We start from the raw sequence: 17,070 nt of genomic DNA on the forward strand, positions 1-17,070 counted from the left end.
TGTATTTATAACCCATCTGTATCCGTCTGTCTACATCCGCCTATTATCCCTCCGACTCACTGGCTATCCTCATCTCTGTGTACCCTCTAAGTCCAACCCTGCCAGTAAATAAAAGAAAAAACGTAGAAAACACATAGCTGATCCAGTGCAGTCATAATGTCGTCGGCAACATTCCTATCTGTTTTCCGGTTGTGTCTGACAGCGTTCTGATAGCTTTCTGACCTCCTAGAATGCCTTGAGGCAAAAGGTAGGCCTATACTGGTCTTATGAGTTCATCCTTGTTGAAACTGGGATGAGATTTGGAAGCCTTGATTCTTGTGCTTCTCTCTCAATGATCCAGCCCCCCAAAAATATCGTTTGTGTCAAAACATAATAAAGTGATGTCGTTTTAAGAGATGAACAACACATGGACATTTTTAAACAAATGAATGCATCTTTATTTCAGCTTTATATAACCATGTTCAACTCTAACACATTAATGCCTCAAAAACAAAAAAACCTGTTTAATTGTCAAAGTCAAAACAGATTATATAGCAACATAAGCCAGGCCTATACACGACCAACAACATATGAAATAAATCTAAGACATATCCAATTGTCCAAGTAAAATTTAAAAACACTAGGATTTACAAGGGAAAACAAGTGATAAAAAGACATAAATAAAGAGAAAAAGGTCGATGGTTAAGCAATCTTTTTTCAACTTTGCCTAAATCTTTTACATGCCGTTAGTAGGACAATATTATCATCCTAGTATAATTATTTTCATCCTCATCATGCTCTTCTTCATCCCGCATTTAGGCCATTTGAAACCAACGCAGAGTTTTCAGAGAGACAGCTGCAATGGCCTATGGTTCAAAGTTCCTCCAACATCTAGGAACACGTTTATCATTCATATCTGCACTGTTTTTTCAAATTACTTTGAAATTAGAAAAGACAGAGACAAATGGACTGTTGAGAGATATTCAGTGTTTCAGAGGGATGGGGGTGAGTGGGGGTGGGGGTTGGTGGAGGAGGGGGGGGGGTGTTGAGTGGGGCGCGTAAAGTGCTGAATTTCTCACTAACCTTAAAACCTTCCTTTTCAGTCTGAAATATAATCATATATCATCAATTGCAACGCCAAACTGTGCATGTATGGTTGTCTGAGTATTGTTGTTGACATATTCACATAAATATGTCTATTTACCAAAACAACTACACACAAGTGGCATTACCTTACAGATCAAAACAGTAGCACAAGGAAATGCCATGGAGACTCACAAACCAAACTTCATCAATCTTCAAAGTAGGTTGTTGATATCTATTCTAGAATCTATCACAATGTAGACATCCATACTGTAGATCCTGCACATGTCAAATATATTTGTCAATATATTTGTAAAATTCTTAATTCTGTAAGGCACAACTGTTTCATCTCTTAAAATATGATGAAATCAGAGGTAAAAAAAAAAAATGGAATCAAAGTGGAAAAAGGGGATATTCCAATTCACATGCAGTACACCTTATACTACAATTCCCATGATGCCTCCCCTCTCTTACAGAGAGGGGGCGATACAAACTAGACACCTGGTCAGTGGTCTGGGACATTCTGCTATAACAGCTCTCAACCTAACAGACCATTCAAGGAGTCTAGCATTCAGAATATCCCCTTACATTTAGTCATTTAGCAGACACTCTTATCCAGAGCAACAGGCACTTAAACCATGCAACAGGCACTTAGGATCCCCTGCAGCCATTCTTCTACTGCTTAACATCAGTATGTCTCAATGCCCTCTACACCGTCTGTCCCTCCAGGCTCCAAGCCACTTTGACACCATTTCAAGCCTGTCCACTCCACACATAACCTCACTTGATAAATATCTTGTAAAAACCCAGCTGATGATATTGGTATTAGTTAGCACCAAAGTTAGACAGCAAATAAAATATATCTTATATTTTACAATATAAAAAATCTTAGTTTACACTTATAAATATGGATTATGATGAGGAAATGTATTTTAAAAAACTGCAACAGATTAGGCTAGGCAGTAAGGCGTGTGTGATTGGCTGGGCAGGGAGAATCTACAGAGGGAAAAAATTCCATTGTGGCCATGATGATCTTGTCCATGAAAGTACAGCCATTGGCCAGTAGTGTCAGAGTCTGTTGCTAATGTCCTATGGTTGAAAGGCAGTCAGAACAGTTTTAGAAGGATGGATGTTCTTCAGATTTTTTCCAGAAAGAAGGGATACCGGAGAAAAGAGGAGGAGAGGAATATGAGGGGGCAATACAGAGGACTGACGCCTCTTTCCTTTCACAGTCTTTCCTCTCTCACTCTCTTTCTCTTTAACCTCCTTTTCAGTCCTTGGTGTCTGTCCAAGTGTAGACAGTTTCTATGGCAACAACATCAGTTCACTGGTCATCAGTTCACGCGCGCATGTGTGTGTGTGTGTGTGTCTGTACGGATAACTTGAAGCAATTCAAGGAGCACGCACGAGTTCCACAAGTATGGAATGTTTGCGGATGTGTACGTTGATTTTCGGAGCGTAAACTCTAAAGGGGGGGGATGGGGGGGTAAACGACACTGTTCTTTACCCTCCCCCCACCACCCCTCCCCTCCTGCGTGCCCCCCCCCCCCCCCGCTCGCTCCTTCTCCCCCACCCCTCTAGACGAAGGCTTCGTGCTTGGAGGAGCCGTTGATCTTGACATAGATCTTGGCGTCGTCGTCCTTCTCCAGCCGCTGCCTGTGGAGGGTGCGTCTGTAGCAGACCAGGTACAGCGGCAGCATGAAGCCCAGCAGGCTGAGGCCCAACAGGCCCACGTTCACCTACACACACACACGCACACCGTCAGTCCACCTGAGTTGATCTTTCTCTGTTTGGGTGGGTGTCTCTGTGTGTGTTTGTATGTGGGTGTAGTAGTGTGCGTTTGTGTGGGTGTAGCAGTGCGTGTGTTTGTGTTGCGGTGCGTGTTCTTACCCAGAGTGGGTCTCCTTCCAGTGGTCCCATCATGGCCATGAAGAGAGGCTGCTGCAGCAGAGCGAACAGGGCGCTGACCAGAGACTGCATCCCTGTCAGACTGCCGAACTGACCGGACGGGTACCTGCACAGAGCAGGAAACAACACAGACAGTTTGATTGTTAGTTCAGGGGAACTTTCTGAGTGGTGAAGCGTTTCAAGTGTGTGTGTGAGTGTGTTACCGGTATATTGTGTATGTATGTGTGTGTGGGTGTATGTGTGTGTGTGTGTGTGTGTGTGTGCACTTACACAGCAGCATAGAGACCTCCTGTGGCTGAGTGGATGAACCCTCGGACAACAGTGTGCAGGATGAACGACAGAATCTGTGGAGAGATAGAAAAGCAGAGGGAGGAGTGATGAGAAGTTCATCAGTCCGCAAGTCCTTCTCCACAAGACCACTCTGAAGAGAGCAGCCATGTCAGCTGCAATTACACACACTTGCCTGTAGATGGAGACAGAGTACTGAAAACAGGAGAGGTTATAGTAAAGCTAGCAACTTCCTTACTGCATTTAACATAACCTCCAGAGAGAAATGTATTCAGGTGGCAAAAGATATATTCTCACACTATATTTCAGTGTACCGTGTAACTCTACCTGACAATGATGTGTGAACATGTAAAATGTCAATATACATTTGAGTGACAGCTGAATAGGCCACTCACCTGAAGAGGGAGGTTGGGCACCAGGCAAGTGATGCCAAATCCCACCAATAGGACGTTGGTGACAATGAAGGCTCTCATTGCATTTGTCACCTTCTGGATGGTCTTGTCTCTGCGCTTTGGCTTGGACGGGTCCCTGGGGAGAGGATAGAGGGAGAAGAGAGGAGAGAGGGAGAAGAGAGGAGAGGAAAGGAAGAAAACAGTCATATCCCTAACCCAACACTGAAAAATTCTTCCAAAAAGTCATAGCCCTCCATTAGCTATATTCATCTGACCTTAAACCCATGAATTGTTTCGAGGTCCCTCAGGTTTAGAGGTGCATATGGGAGGGGAGGTGCGGGGCCTGCTGGTGTTGACTTACTTGATGCTGGGCTCCTTCTCCTCATCTCCATCATCACAGTCTTTCAGCTTCCAGTCCATGATCTGACCAATCACTGGGGTGGTCATCAGGCAGAGCAGCTGCAGCACCCCAAAGATGGAGGAGTACAGACTCACTGGGGGGGGGGGGGGGGGGGGGGGGGGGGGTTAAGAGAGACGGAGGTGGAGGGGACAGAAAAAGAGGGGGATGAGAGAGAATGGAGAGATGGAGGGATGGGGAGAGAGAGAGAGACAAGGTTACTTTCACAGCCCTGGACATAGTTTTGGTTAATGGCTGTGGCTGTGGAGTTAATGAGTAGGTCTCCTTGGTTAATAACTACTTCTAATGGCACCAGAACATGGGTTGAACCTCGAGGGCTGAAGGACAGCCCGGGGACAGGCTCAGAAGGCTACAGTGCGGATCAAGCGTTGGGAGTAAACAAGGTGACAGGGTTTTGAATGCTAACTATGCAAGCAGCTGTGGAAAACAAACATGTTGGAGTCCGAAAAAGTTCAGAGTTGTGTGTTATGTTGATGAAACTTTGCTAGGGTTAGCGTAGGTTGCTAGGGTTAGCATGCTAAACCATGCAATCTAACACTAGCATTAGATGCTAACGTTAGCTCGCTAAAACTAGTGCACTGATGCTAAAGCTTATTCGACACCGTTAGGTCTACTGTCTTACCGACTTCCATCCTCTCCACTGCAAATGCAGCCAGAGAAGATTGAGAAAGGACAAGGAGGGAGGGAGAGAGAGGGAAAAGGAGAAGAGGAACATCACAAAACAGGTCAAACAGCTGGCCCAATCACGGTCACAGGCCAAAACGTCAAGGAGTCGCAAGGTCATCAACACAAACACCACACACACACACCTGTGTTGAGGTCTCCATCGCTGAGGGACTCCAGGATGTTGTTCATGGCTCCCATGTAGAAGATGAGGCGCAGCTGGGTGATGGACATGGTCACCAGGCTCAGGATGAAGAGAGGACTGGTGATGCTGTGCAGGAAAGACTGGGCTACAGATGGCAAGAAGGAAGGAGAGACGGAGAGAGAGAAAGAACAATTGAGAGATGTCAAGATCTTTTTTTTTCGAGTGGCGGGAGAAAAGAAACCAGGAAAAACATACATTCAACCAAATGGAAAAAAGTATCAAATGACACCAGAGAGGATATTGGGCAGTTTCTCAGTTGTGGGTTGCAGGTTCGTAATGGTGTCAACATTGGCATGAAGGAAGATGAAGTGTCCTTACACTCCTCCTCCTTGCACTGCACCTCCAGGTCCGTGGTGGACAGGCAGAGCTTGTTGCCCTCCTTAGGGACCTGCTCCCTGTCCTTCAGGGCGTTGCCCACGCTCAGACGACGGCCCACGGTCGTCACCTGCTGGTAGAACTGCTTCCCGGTGATCTTGTGGTCGAATCCCAGCCAGCTGAATTTGATCTTGACACTGGAGGGAGGGAGGGAGGGAGGGAGGGAGGGAGAATTCGAGGGAGAGAGGTGGTAGGGTGAGGAGGGGAGGATAGACAGAACCGGAGAGAGAAAGGGAAGAGAGAGGGAATGAAAGGTGAGCGGGAGGTGAGAACAATTTTTTTTCTCTGGTAAAGTGACACTGCTGGATGTGACAGAGGTAAAACTTTACTTTACTATCTGCACACACACACACACACACACACACTTAAGTACCAACAATCTAACCTCAACCTGGAATTTGACCTGCCAACTCAAGGCACGTTTCATTGCATTCGTTGCAAAGATTTTACATGCAGCACAAACTGACAAACAAAGTCACACACCTATGCAGATGCAACCATTGTGTGTGTCAGTGTGTGCTTTTACCTTTTTACCATACAAGTCAAATAAGACCATGTTCGTATTTACAGTAATGGCCTGACGAGACACAAAGGCCTCTTTTAGGGAAGGGGATTAAAACAAATAAATGTCATAAATAATGTGAAGGACACAAATATTCAGCAAACAAACGTCTGTAGACCTCCACAAGAAGCCACAACACATCCTTGAGCCACCATAAACAAAAGCAAGTCCTAGCCAGAGATGTTGTTATGGAGTCCTTGAACGAAGGTAGGGAGATAAAGGGATGCGTGTGTGTACGCGTGCGTGTGTCTTACGTGTAGTCCATATCCTCGGGTCCAGGGAAGGGCTCCAGGGGCCAGTTGAAGAAGCAGTTGAGGAAGACGAGGCCGGCACAGGCCGCCCACACCACCAGGATAGTGATGAAGGTCACGCCCAGGTCATAGATCACCTACGCAAACAACAACATCGTCAACAACACGCGTGACTCCCTGAGACTCGCGTCTTGCAAAACACTCGAACCAAATATTTGCTAACGAGCGGTTGTTTGTGTCGCTGATATTGATCCCCGACCGACGTCAGAAAAAATCATTTTATCGGATTTCGACGGACACACCGCTGGCCATTTAGGAGACAGGTTTCTGCTCAAGAGCTATGTATGAGTGAGGGAATTTGTGTGTGTGCGTGCGTGTGTGTTATACCTTGAGTCCAGGGAACGTAACGGCGGAAGAAGCATAGGAGCCGATCATCAGAGCTATGAAGGTGGAACGCAGGTCCCCAAACATACTGGGCAACTAGAGAGAGAGGATGGAGGTAGGTAGAGAGAGAGAGAAAGAGAGAGACAGAGAGAGAGGGATACAGACAGAGAGAAAGCAATGGGTGTTATTTCACAATCTCTAACACATTACAAAAAAAAACACTTGGTAAAACAATCACTAACTTTCTGTAGACATCTGTAAAGGAGAATGACATAATCCCAAGAGACCTGTTCTCACATTCCCTTCATCTCTTTCTCTTTCTTTCAAATGAGTTTAGCATGAGACCGACTCTGGGTCTTTAATCTCCTTGTTTTCATGGCTGTGAGTGAACAAGTGAGGGTGTGTGATTGAGATGTTTTTGTGGAGATGGAGATGTCGTTCAAAGCCCCAGGAGGGAAGGGTGGGGGTGGGGGGTTGCCCTTATGCCTCAGAGGTGGAAAAGGTACAGCCTGTACATTCATTGGTTTGTTGGGGTGGGGAAGGGGGGGGGGGGTGACAGAGCTGGGGAGCTAAGGAGAGAGGAGGCAGGGACAGGACGGTACAAGGTGCCTCCAGCATCGGGAGACTGTGGGAACAGATTAGCCCGTCCTGCTTGACATTAGAGTGACACGAGGGGACACACACACGCACGAGAGAGAGAGACAGAGACAGAGAGAAAGAGAGAGAGAGACGGGGTAACCCCTGTGAAACAAGGAAAGAGGAAAATACTGTAGGACTGGTGAAAGAACGAAAGAAGAGAGAGAGAGTGATGGGATGGGATGGAGGAGGAAAGGGGATCAGGAGACGAGTGAAATCAACGGTCGGCATACTTTTACAATTACTGGAGTATTCAATCTGCTCTGTCTATCGAGAGACTGAACAATAACACCCATTAAATTACATAACCCAGTGTGTGTGTGTGCCTGGGTCTGCGTGTGTGCAACCAGTTCTTATTTTTCCCTGACTGAGGTTCCCCCCATCCCTATGGAGATCCCGGACCACCATCTCTAAAACTCCACACCACCCAGAACCTTCCAGGAAAACATCTACAGCCTCGCCTTCCAAGGACCAGCAGAGTGAGTAAGAGCCTAATGATTAACATATCTGCCGTGTGTTCATAAAGGCTTCAGGGTGTGTGTGTGTGTGGTGTGTGCTTGTGTGTGTGTGTGTGGGAAGGGGGGGTGGGGGGTGTGACTTTTCTGTAAGCTTGATCTTGATTTGATCAACAGGAATGTAACTCAAGCCTCCTCTGTTAAAAGAACCTTTTCATTGGAGAGGAGAGGACTCTTTTTACTGAGCGCTATCACCATGACACAGCCATGGACTGTGTCCTGGGAAACAGGGTAGAAGCTGATGAGGAGGAGGAGGAGACGAGAGGAGGAATGTGGAGGAAGACTGATTGGTTGACAGTGTGAGCTCTAGTGAATCCTATATATAAGGCCTTTCACTGTCTTTCTCTGTCCTTGTCTTTCTTTCATCCCGGCTTGTAAATAGTTCACTGGAGCTGCAGCATGTTTGGGAATGTATTTGATTTATTTTTCACTTTCCAGTACTTTGCGTGTGGGCATCTGAAAAGTGTGTTACTGTGCGTCGGGAAGTGTGTGTGTGTGTGTGTGACGGAGAGCGTCATGTTGTTGTTGTTGTTTGGACTGGTCGGGGGTTGGGGGGGGGGGGCAGAAGTACTGGGACAGTACTAATGAGTCTCTCCCCAACCCCTCTCCTACCTTCCCCTGCCTGTCCCCACCACCCCCCACCACTGTTCTCTCCCCTGCTCTCTCCCTGTTCTTTCCCTCCTTTGTCCAGAGGGTACAGCTCATTTGTTGTCCACTAGGACACAAAGTGGAGAGAGTGCAGCCAAAAACAAGGACAGAGGGCAGGACAACAGGCAGAATGCCATAAATAGAAGGAGGTGGAGGGAGAGAGAGAGAGAGAGAGAGAGAGAGAGAGAGAGAGAGAGAGAGACTGTGTGGAGTTGATAAAACTCCACACAGGCAATCGATACAAAACAATCAAACTAATCAGAGGCAACAGCCACCAGTTTCCTGCTGATTCAAAGAAATAAACGATTCCTAAAAAAATCGATCACGAAAGGTGCAAATGTCACGACCCCTTCCTCTCCAAACATCTGGTAGAAAAACACAGAAACGCTGCCAAACAAGGAACACACACTCACCGTGAGAGAGGTGAACGTCATACACATGCCTCCGAATCCGTTGAAAGTTAGAGCGATGAAAATGAGGACTGAGAGTTCTGAAAAAAAGACCAGAAAAAAAGTTAGGAAGCAAGAACAGACACACACACACACCACTGCAGAGAAACATACACCTTGTCTGATGGAACTCACCATTGGGGTTGTAGGCTCCATAGGCAATGAGGAGGCAGGAGAAACCAAAACAGGTGCTGGAACAGAGACACACCTTATAATCACAGATTGCTCACATGGACATACTGTAGATATACTATGAATATGCTATTATAGTACAGTATATTCACAGTATAGATGATCAACCATCTAAACTCTCAACACACACGCACACAAACTCTCCCAGACGACAAAAAACGATCGATCTGCGTGTCTCTCATACACAGACGCTCCACGTGTGTTCTCACACGCTCGCGCGGCACCCTCCTTGTCAGGCACGCGCAAACACACGCATCCCTGTTCGCCTTGCCGCCCGCACCCCCGCTCGGCCTCACCTGCCCAGGAGGCGGAGCTTGCGGGGCCCGTACTTGTCCATGACGATGCCCAGGGGCAGGGTGATGGCGCTGAGGAGGAAGGAGCCCACGGTGAAGGCCATGTTGAGCATCTCGTCCTGCTCCTTGCAGATCAGCCAGCCGTTCATCCGCATGAGGCCCTCGGGGGCCAGCGGCCGCGCCTCCACGCCGTCGCCCAGGCCCATCACGTCGGCATCCCAGTCGGCAAACTCGTCCTCCGAGGCCGCCGGGGGCCTTTCCGGGGGCAACGACACGTTGTAGGAGGTGGCGTTGCCTGGGGGGGAAGCGAGGGAGGGAGAGAGAGAGAGAGAGAGAGGAAGGGAAATGTGGTGGGTTGTCCTGGGTGATGGATGGGTTGTTCGTGGTGTTTGTGTGTGTGTTGGAAAAGCGTCGGACGAAAACAGGATTGCATTCTACCACCCGGACATGAAATCCATCCATGGTCGGTATTGTGTGAGACAATTTCCCTGTATTAATGAGACTGTCATCCTTTTAAGCTCCTCCCGCTGTGAAATCAAGGTTGTGTCACTTCCCGTGAGAGCAGGACTAGGAAACCGCTCAGTGTGTTCACACACACACGTTGTGAAGAGGGATGTCCAAGTTGACGTGACCCCCCACCACCACCACCACCCTCCCCATGTCAGCAAAACGTTGTTGCCATAGTGACACGGTTTGTGGGTGACAACTCGGTTTGTTTGCGGCCCTCCGTCATGTCCCCTCACGCAAGCTCACACACTTCAGAGTCAACATCTCGTGACGGGTCCACACAATCTACACCTTGACCTTGGCCAGTACCTGACGAAGCACAAGCAAGCAGAGAGGAATCTGGTTGAAACTTCATTTTTACAGTGGTGTAAAAAAAATTCGAGGAGATAAGGAGAAGCACACACACACACACGTCGAATAAGATATGGGAATTGATAAGGAGCTGAATAGCCAACCACTCTGATCATTCTGTGAGTGTGTGTGTGTGTGTTTGTGCATGTGTGTGTCCAAAGGACTCTTATGTAAGAACTACTTCTGTGGTCCTTGCCAGTCAAAATCCATCCCACACCCAGAATACTGTTCCCACACACACACACGATGTATTAAGCAAGTGTACTTAACCTTGGGTGAGTGACCTGTGACTGCATAACATGCATCAGCAGAACACAACCCTGTGATCATTGATCACGTACTGTTCCAGTCTGCAAAACAACTTCCTCACAGTAAAGAACGGGATTTGCAAGAGCATTAGAGGAGAACAAAGAGGAGAAAATGAGAATCGAGAGAAGACCTAAATCTCCGACGTTTGTTAGGCAGAGAACACCAAACTGAAGCACGGCTGTTGGGACGGAGCTACCAAGCGATGAGTCAGAGAGAGAGAGGAGAGAGAGAGAGAGAGAGAGAGAGGAGAGAGAGAGAGAGAGAGAGAGAGAGAGAGAGAGAGAGAGAGAGAGAGGCGGAGAGAGAGAGAGAGAGAGAGAGAGAGAGAGAGAGAGAGAGAGAGAGAGAGAGAGAGAGAGAGAGAATGAGAGAGAGAGACGAGAGAGAGAGAGAGAGAAGAGAGCGAGAACGAGGAGACGAAAGAGAGAGGGCTGAGTGAAAGCGAGAGTGAGAGACAAAGAAAGAAGAGAGAGAGAGAGAGAGGAGAAGAGAGACGAGAGAGAGAGAGAGAGAGAGAGAGAGAAAAGAAACAGAGGTGTTAAGAGGACAGGATTGCCTGCGTTCGTGAGGAGTGTGGAGGGAGTGGTATGTTGCTGGGGCCCCTTCGACGTTCACACGGACGCAGCAACGACGCCATGTCAACAGGCTGCTGGAAGGGTGGGCCGGGGAGGGGGGGGGGGGGCGCCCAGGGAGGAGTGTGTTTGGGGGGGAGGGGCCGGGGGTGGGGGCGGTGTGACAGAGGTTTGTTGGGAGGAGCGGGGGGCGGAGATGGGGTGAGTGGAGACCAGCTGGTGACTGTGCGGGTGACCGGCGCGGCGCTGAGCAACCGAAAGGGTGGCAAACACACGGCGAGGAGGGTGAGGCGCCAGAATGTGGCAGGGGTGTGAGCCTGGACATGCCTCGTCAGGCCGAGCCCAGCTTCTGAATCTCCCCCCCCCCCCACCATGCTCCATCACTCTCCCCACCCCACCTTCTCAATCTCACGGGGACATCACTAGATCATCTAACCCTTCTCTCCTTCTCTCCCCTCTCTCCCTCCCTCCCTCCTTCCATCTCTCCCTCCCTCCCTGTAAATCACCCTACACCGCTCGTATCCTGGTGCGAAGTGGGACTGACGCGCTTCACGCCGCCCCGCCACGGCCGTCCCCGGGCCGGCGTCCGCCGGGCCCCCTGGGGGTTCTGTGAATGAACCTGGGCCACGCGGCAGCTTATCCAGGAGGACCTCGCCCTCACACCCGGGTGAAGAACAGCCTATCACAGACCTGACACTATCACCGAGCACTCCCCTCTCCACGACACCGTGGCTGTGTGAGCGCACGTGCTTGTGAAAGTGTGTGTGTGAGTGTGTGTGCGTGCGACGGAGTGTGTGTGTCTTTGAATGCAGATAGAACAAGCCTTCACTCAGCAGAAACTGAAAGATACAGAGCCACACATATACTTACAGTGGATTCCTTACTCTGTGGTTTTGAACACCTACACAGATGACCTTTGACAGAGGATGTCTGAGAACAGTGCTTCCCTTTTTCTGCTATCTCCTCTCTCTTTTACAGACTATTTGCCTTTAATGATTTTGACAATAAAGATAGATTTGGAAGAGCATCACAGAGAACTATCACAGGGGCTAATCAAAAAGGGTACGAAAGGATGGCAGAATAACTGAAGTAACGAACAAAGACTGACTAACACGTCGCATTAGTCAGAAGTGAGACGGAGAAAGAGGAATGGGGTATTTCTAAAAAGGCCCAGCAGATCTGGTTTCCCTGACCTCACTGAGTCATTGCACGCTCACATGCCTTGCCTACACACTTTTGATGAGCCAGCTGTACAAAGTGCTCCGGCCGTTCCGCTGACGAGGACAATGACATTTCCTCCCCTGCTCTGCTCGGTGGCCACGCAAAGCCTTCTGGGACGTCTGAACTGGCCGGCTTCGTGGCCTTGCACATTTGGGGCGAGGACATGCGATCTGCAACTGACGTCAGGGTGGGTCACGTGACCCACGCATCTCGATGGAATCCCTCCCTTTATAAGTTCTTTCCTCCCTCCCCCCAACCCTCCCCCCAACCCTCTTTATCTCTCCATCTTCCCTGCTCTCACATGCACTCTATCGCTCTCTCTCTCCATCCAAGTTTATCAGTAGACTTTAAACCACATTATTACCTGTAATTAAACTCCCTCTCTCGCTCCCTGATTATCTCTCTCTCTCCACATGCACCAGAGGGAGCTGAGATAGTGCCACATGCCTGTTACATCATCACAGAGGGACGAAGTGTGGGTGTGGGTGCCCTGAACTCGGAGGAAAAGCATGGAGCCTTGAGTCCAGGGGGTCGACCTAATGTAGTGTGACCAGTACTTTCTGTTCAGAGGAAGCTACTAGCAGGGGCAAGGACCACATCCTCCGACCTATCGGTAAATCTACTGCTTGGGTCATATATTTATGACATCATCAGAGTGAGACGTTTGTGTGGGCGAGGGCGAGACATGGGAAACCGAGCGGCCCATTGGACGGCCTAGAGTGGGGATAAGCGGCCCATTGGACAGCAGAGTGAGAGGGCAAGCAGCCGGTTGAACGGCAGGCAGAGAGAACACTGAAGGTTCGTCTGTAGAGCACTGTCTGGTGGGAGAGCACTGTCTAGTGGGAGAGCACTGCCTGGGGGGAGAGCACTGTCTGGTGAGAGAGCACTGTCTGTGTGAGAGAGCACTGTCTGGTGAGAGAGCACTGTCTGTCTGGTGAGAGACCACTGTCTGTCTGGTGAGAGACCACTGTCTGGTGAGAGAGCACTGTCTGGTGAGAGAGCACTGTCTGGTGAGAGACCACTGTCTGGTGAGAGACCACTGTCTGGTGAGAGAGCACTGTCTGTCTGGTGAGAGAGCACTGTCTGTCTGGTGAGAGAGCACTGTCTGTCTGGTGAGAGACCACTGTCTGGTGAGAGAGCACTGTCTGGTGAGAGAGCACTGTCTGGTGAGAGACCACTGTCTGGTGAGAGACCCACTGTCTGGTGAGAGAGCACTGTCTGTCTGGTGAGAGAGCACTGTCTGTCTGGTGAGAGAGCACTGTCTGTCTGGTGAGAGAGCACTGTCTGTCTGGTGAGAGAGCACTGTCTGTCTGGTGAGAGAGCACTGTCTGTCTGGTGAGAGAGCACTGTCTGGTGAGTTCAGTGTCTGCATACAGAGATCTCAGCTGGAACTCTGGGCACCTTCCAAACCCCACTTAGGGAGAAAGAATATGCCCAACTTTCTTGTCTTTATTGTCTTGTTTCATTCCCTCTTCCTCTCTCTCTCTCTCTAAAACACGCACACGCTCTCTTGACCTGTTCTGACTAGGGCCTTTGTGCATATGAGTCCCACCTTTGTGCTGAAGTGGGTTCTTACCATTAGGGGAACAAAGCCAGGGAAGGAAGAGAGGAAGAGGGGGAAAGAGAGAAAGAGAGAGAGAGATACAGGGAGGAAGGACGGGGTGGTGATAAGGGGAGAGTGGTTGGAAGTCTCAAAGTGCTCTGACAGACAATAACAACCCCCCACCCACACACACACACCCACCCCCACCCTTCAGAAAACCAATAGCTCATCAATTACTGTATCTTATCTATGAACTCAACAGTCGTTCGATCAGTTCCCTGTCTGTGGAGTAGAGAGTTCCCTACTATCTGGCGGAGTAGGAAATCCATTCAATTAGTGCTAAGGTTGGAAGGTTGGGTAACCAGGCCTGTGGAAAAATCCCATACAGTAGGAGCTTGCTGGTTCACATGTCTAACCTTGTGTTTTCTAGCCCTCTCTCTCTCTCTCCCTCTTTCTCTCCCTCTCTCTCACTCTGCCATAATAAAGCACACAAATATCCCTAAGGTGATTTAGCTGATCTAATTTACCCTTCTGTGGGTCATTCCTTAATGTCCTAGTGAGGAGTCCAGAGAGCGGCTCTGGCAGGCTGCTATTCTTCCCCAGAGAAAGGCAGGGGTTGAAAGCCAGGGTACAGTTACGGGGGGACTCGGACGGGCCTCCGGTCATTGAGAGACAAAGCACGCCAGGCATCCCTGTGAGAACCCAGTCTGAGGCTGTCCTTAGTCTCCTCTTCATTGTTCCGTTCCTACCACTCCTCTCTCCCTCACACACACACACACACACTTCACCACAACTCCCCCCCCCTCCCCAGTCCATCACATTGTTGGGCCCTGATACATTCAAGGAGGGGGTCAGTGGACACAGCCCCCTCCCCCGACCAAAAAGACCCCCGCCAGCTAAGGCTATCTACACTCCACCCCCCACCCGAAGCTAGACTGCGAGTCTCCTCGGTCTAGAACGCTTCCACTTGCTGCAGTATCAGCTACACCGTCCCATTACAACCGAGTCGCCGTGGCGGCTGAGTCTTACCTTCCTCGGTGCACATGTAGGAGTAGAAGCCCTCAGACTTGAGCATGATGAGCAGGGACCCCCAGCCCAGCAGCACAGCCGAGAAGAGCAGGTTCTCTATGATGGCCGTCACCGCCATCCACCAGCGCCTGGCGAAGGCCGTGGTCAGGGTAGGAGCCATGGTTGCAGCTTGGGAGCGGCAGCAGAGGGGTGGTTGCGGGGTGGGTGCAGGAGATGAGAGGGCTGGAGGTGGGGGGGGGGGGCAGGGGTAGGCTGACAGGGGGTGTCGGGTGGAGTGAGCAGCGGGGAGCCAAAAGTGCTGAACGCGTCTTTTTCGGTCGAGGGAGTCTTGAGACGTTTCACCGACCTGTGGAGGGACAGCAAAATAGACCAAGAAATGGGGGAGAGTGGGTTGTTTACTGGGAAGGTATTTAAAAGACCAGTGCAGAACATCGATATTTTATAGACCTTTGACAGATGCCGTGTGTCTGCCTTTCTGTTTTATGATTGGTGCCCCAACTCTCACAGACCATTACCCTATTCTCATTTGAGACAATCGGACCATTTAAACTCTCTGGGAGCAGAAAATACACATGTAGACATGGCCAAATTGAATCACTAGCAGAATAGCTAGCTCCTAGTCATATATCAACGTTTTTGAAGTGTATTTTCCACGGCAGGGAAGACGGTTATAGCATAGCCTATAAACCCATAAACTAATTGCTGAAGAGGCAACCGTGCGTCTTGTAAACTGGTTACAGTCGGAGTGACCGGCCGGTTCTTCTCATCTACCCTCCACACAAGGCCTCTGTCTTTCACACAGACCCACCGAACCGCAAGTTTTTCCTGCAATTACCCGGGAAACATAATAGCGCATCTAGTGGCAAACCCTCACAGTCAACTGCTGTCTCTTTCTCACACATAGACTCCGGACACACACATCTATCACACTATAACATTGACCGCTCTATTGACTCCTCTAATCACCATTTGGGGACATGAAAAAAGCACATGGACTAAACTCTAACTACTAAAACAAAAGTTTAATTCATTCATAACAGCTTTTTAAAACTATCATTGGCTAAATAGCCTATGGTGATTTTATACATAGAAAACATCGCTTTAATACCTATTAGACAAAAGTCAGTTGTTGTCAGCTATGTAACTTATAGGTAATAGTGTAAAAAGCCTACCAGTGAAATAGAAGACGAACATCGACGGTTGAAGTTCTTTTCCTTTGGAGATTTGTCTAGAGCGACATCACTTGAAACTGCCCGCTTCACATCGATACTCAGAGGCAGTTGAGCGTAATTTTATACAGACCGATTCCTAGCTCATGGAATATTCCGATTTGCCTATTGGCTCTTCAGGGTCCTGGAACTTGCTACGGCCAATCAGCACTCACTCCAACTCGTTTGTGGGCAGTCAAACGCGCCCCCGGGACCCAAGCGCACACTCCAGCTAAAACCGCTTCTGGCCTCCTCTCACTCCTTCTCTTCTCCCTGTTTCCCATTCCTCAGCAATAGCCTACCTGTTGAACATTTTAGGGAACATAACGGCCACAAGATTAAGTCACTTCCACCGGACGTTTTGAATTCAAGATTAATCTAAAACAAATATTGCGAGTCATAATGAGCAGTTGATCAACTCAGAAACGGTCCGGGGATGTGAGGGGAATGTCTATGCTTATCAGTGTACTCTGCTTGTCAGCAACAAAAGGTTGTTTTCGGGTTTGAATGTTTGGAAACGGTTTAATTGCGGAGACCTTTATGAGATTTAGGTCTCGATATGATAGGGCCCCCCAGAGCCCCACGGCGACACTAAGTCAATCTCGGTTTGCAGACAATTTTGTTTGTTTCGAATATGATAAGATAAGCTGTACTCCAATTGGTCAACATCTGGTGCAACACAAACAGCTTGGTTGAGACATCTAAACTATTGAGCCTCCACAGTCTAATCCAATGTCTGCATATAGTCTAGTAGTGCCTTTGACACGTGTAGATTGAACTAGTTCTTTGTTGAGGCTATAGGAGTCTCAATCTGCTATTTTTCTCAAGTGCGCGCTACCTCTGCACGTGCAGGTGAACGTCGTTCTCGCCGGTGTGCGTACCGGCTACAACAGACAGTGACCGAGGGACACTAGACGGTCGCCATGGTAATGCCAAATGCCGTGAACGTGCGAGAGCCACCTGTAATTAGGTCATTACTCCCGTGAGACTTGGAGCTCACGGTCAGCTTGTGCATGCCATCATCAGTGTTTTTAACAAGTAGGTGGCTGCACGCGCACATGCACTACTACCAGGCTGGCAGGTGACAAA

The 17,070-nt window shown here is 49.1% G+C and overlaps 1 protein-coding gene across 2 annotated transcripts; it reads right to left on the minus strand.

The window, feature by feature from the left end:
* Positions 1 to 2,625: 2,625 nt before the first annotated feature.
* On the minus strand, positions 2,626 to 14,933 carry slc43a2b (solute carrier family 43 member 2b). 2 transcript variants are annotated; one of them, XM_067257228.1, is made up of 14 exons: positions 14,774 to 14,782; positions 13,754 to 13,772; positions 9,245 to 9,536; positions 8,892 to 8,947; positions 8,721 to 8,797; positions 6,512 to 6,604; positions 6,128 to 6,261; positions 5,255 to 5,448; positions 4,878 to 5,021; positions 4,012 to 4,144; positions 3,654 to 3,786; positions 3,241 to 3,314; positions 2,953 to 3,076; positions 2,626 to 2,801 (listed from the first exon to the last, which is right to left on the minus strand). In XM_067257228.1, exons 3-14 carry the CDS (start codon positions 9,445 to 9,447, stop codon positions 2,640 to 2,642), a joined length of 1,527 nt encoding a protein of 508 aa, XP_067113329.1. In that variant the 5' UTR covers positions 9,448 to 9,536; positions 13,754 to 13,772; positions 14,774 to 14,782; the 3' UTR covers positions 2,626 to 2,639. The 2 variants fall into 2 exon arrangements, with proteins under 2 accessions (XP_067113329.1, XP_067113328.1); XM_067257227.1 differs by lacking the exon at positions 13,754 to 13,772 and having other exon boundaries at positions 14,774 to 14,933.
* Between the last annotated feature and the right edge of the window lie 2,137 nt (positions 14,934 to 17,070).

This window comes from Osmerus mordax, chromosome 19 (genome assembly GCF_038355195.1).
Source record: "Osmerus mordax isolate fOsmMor3 chromosome 19, fOsmMor3.pri, whole genome shotgun sequence".
Taxonomy (NCBI): domain Eukaryota; kingdom Metazoa; phylum Chordata; class Actinopteri; order Osmeriformes; family Osmeridae; genus Osmerus; species Osmerus mordax.

What these genes read in the sequence shown, in the direction of transcription:
- slc43a2b (XM_067257227.1), bottom strand. Translation starts at nt 14,933, where the DNA reads ATGGCTCCTACCCTGACCACGGCCTTCGCCAGGCGCTGGTGGATGGCG. An exon ending in CTACATGTGCACCGAGGAAG is followed by an intron (nt 9,537 to 14,773) that starts GTAAGACTCAGC and finishes CTTCCCCCCCAG; the next exon opens with GCAACGCCACCTCCTACAAC. An exon ending in TGACGTTCACCTCTCTCACG is followed by an intron (nt 6,605 to 8,720) that starts GTGAGTGTGTGT and finishes CTCTCTCTCTAG; the next exon opens with TTGCCCAGTATGTTTGGGGA.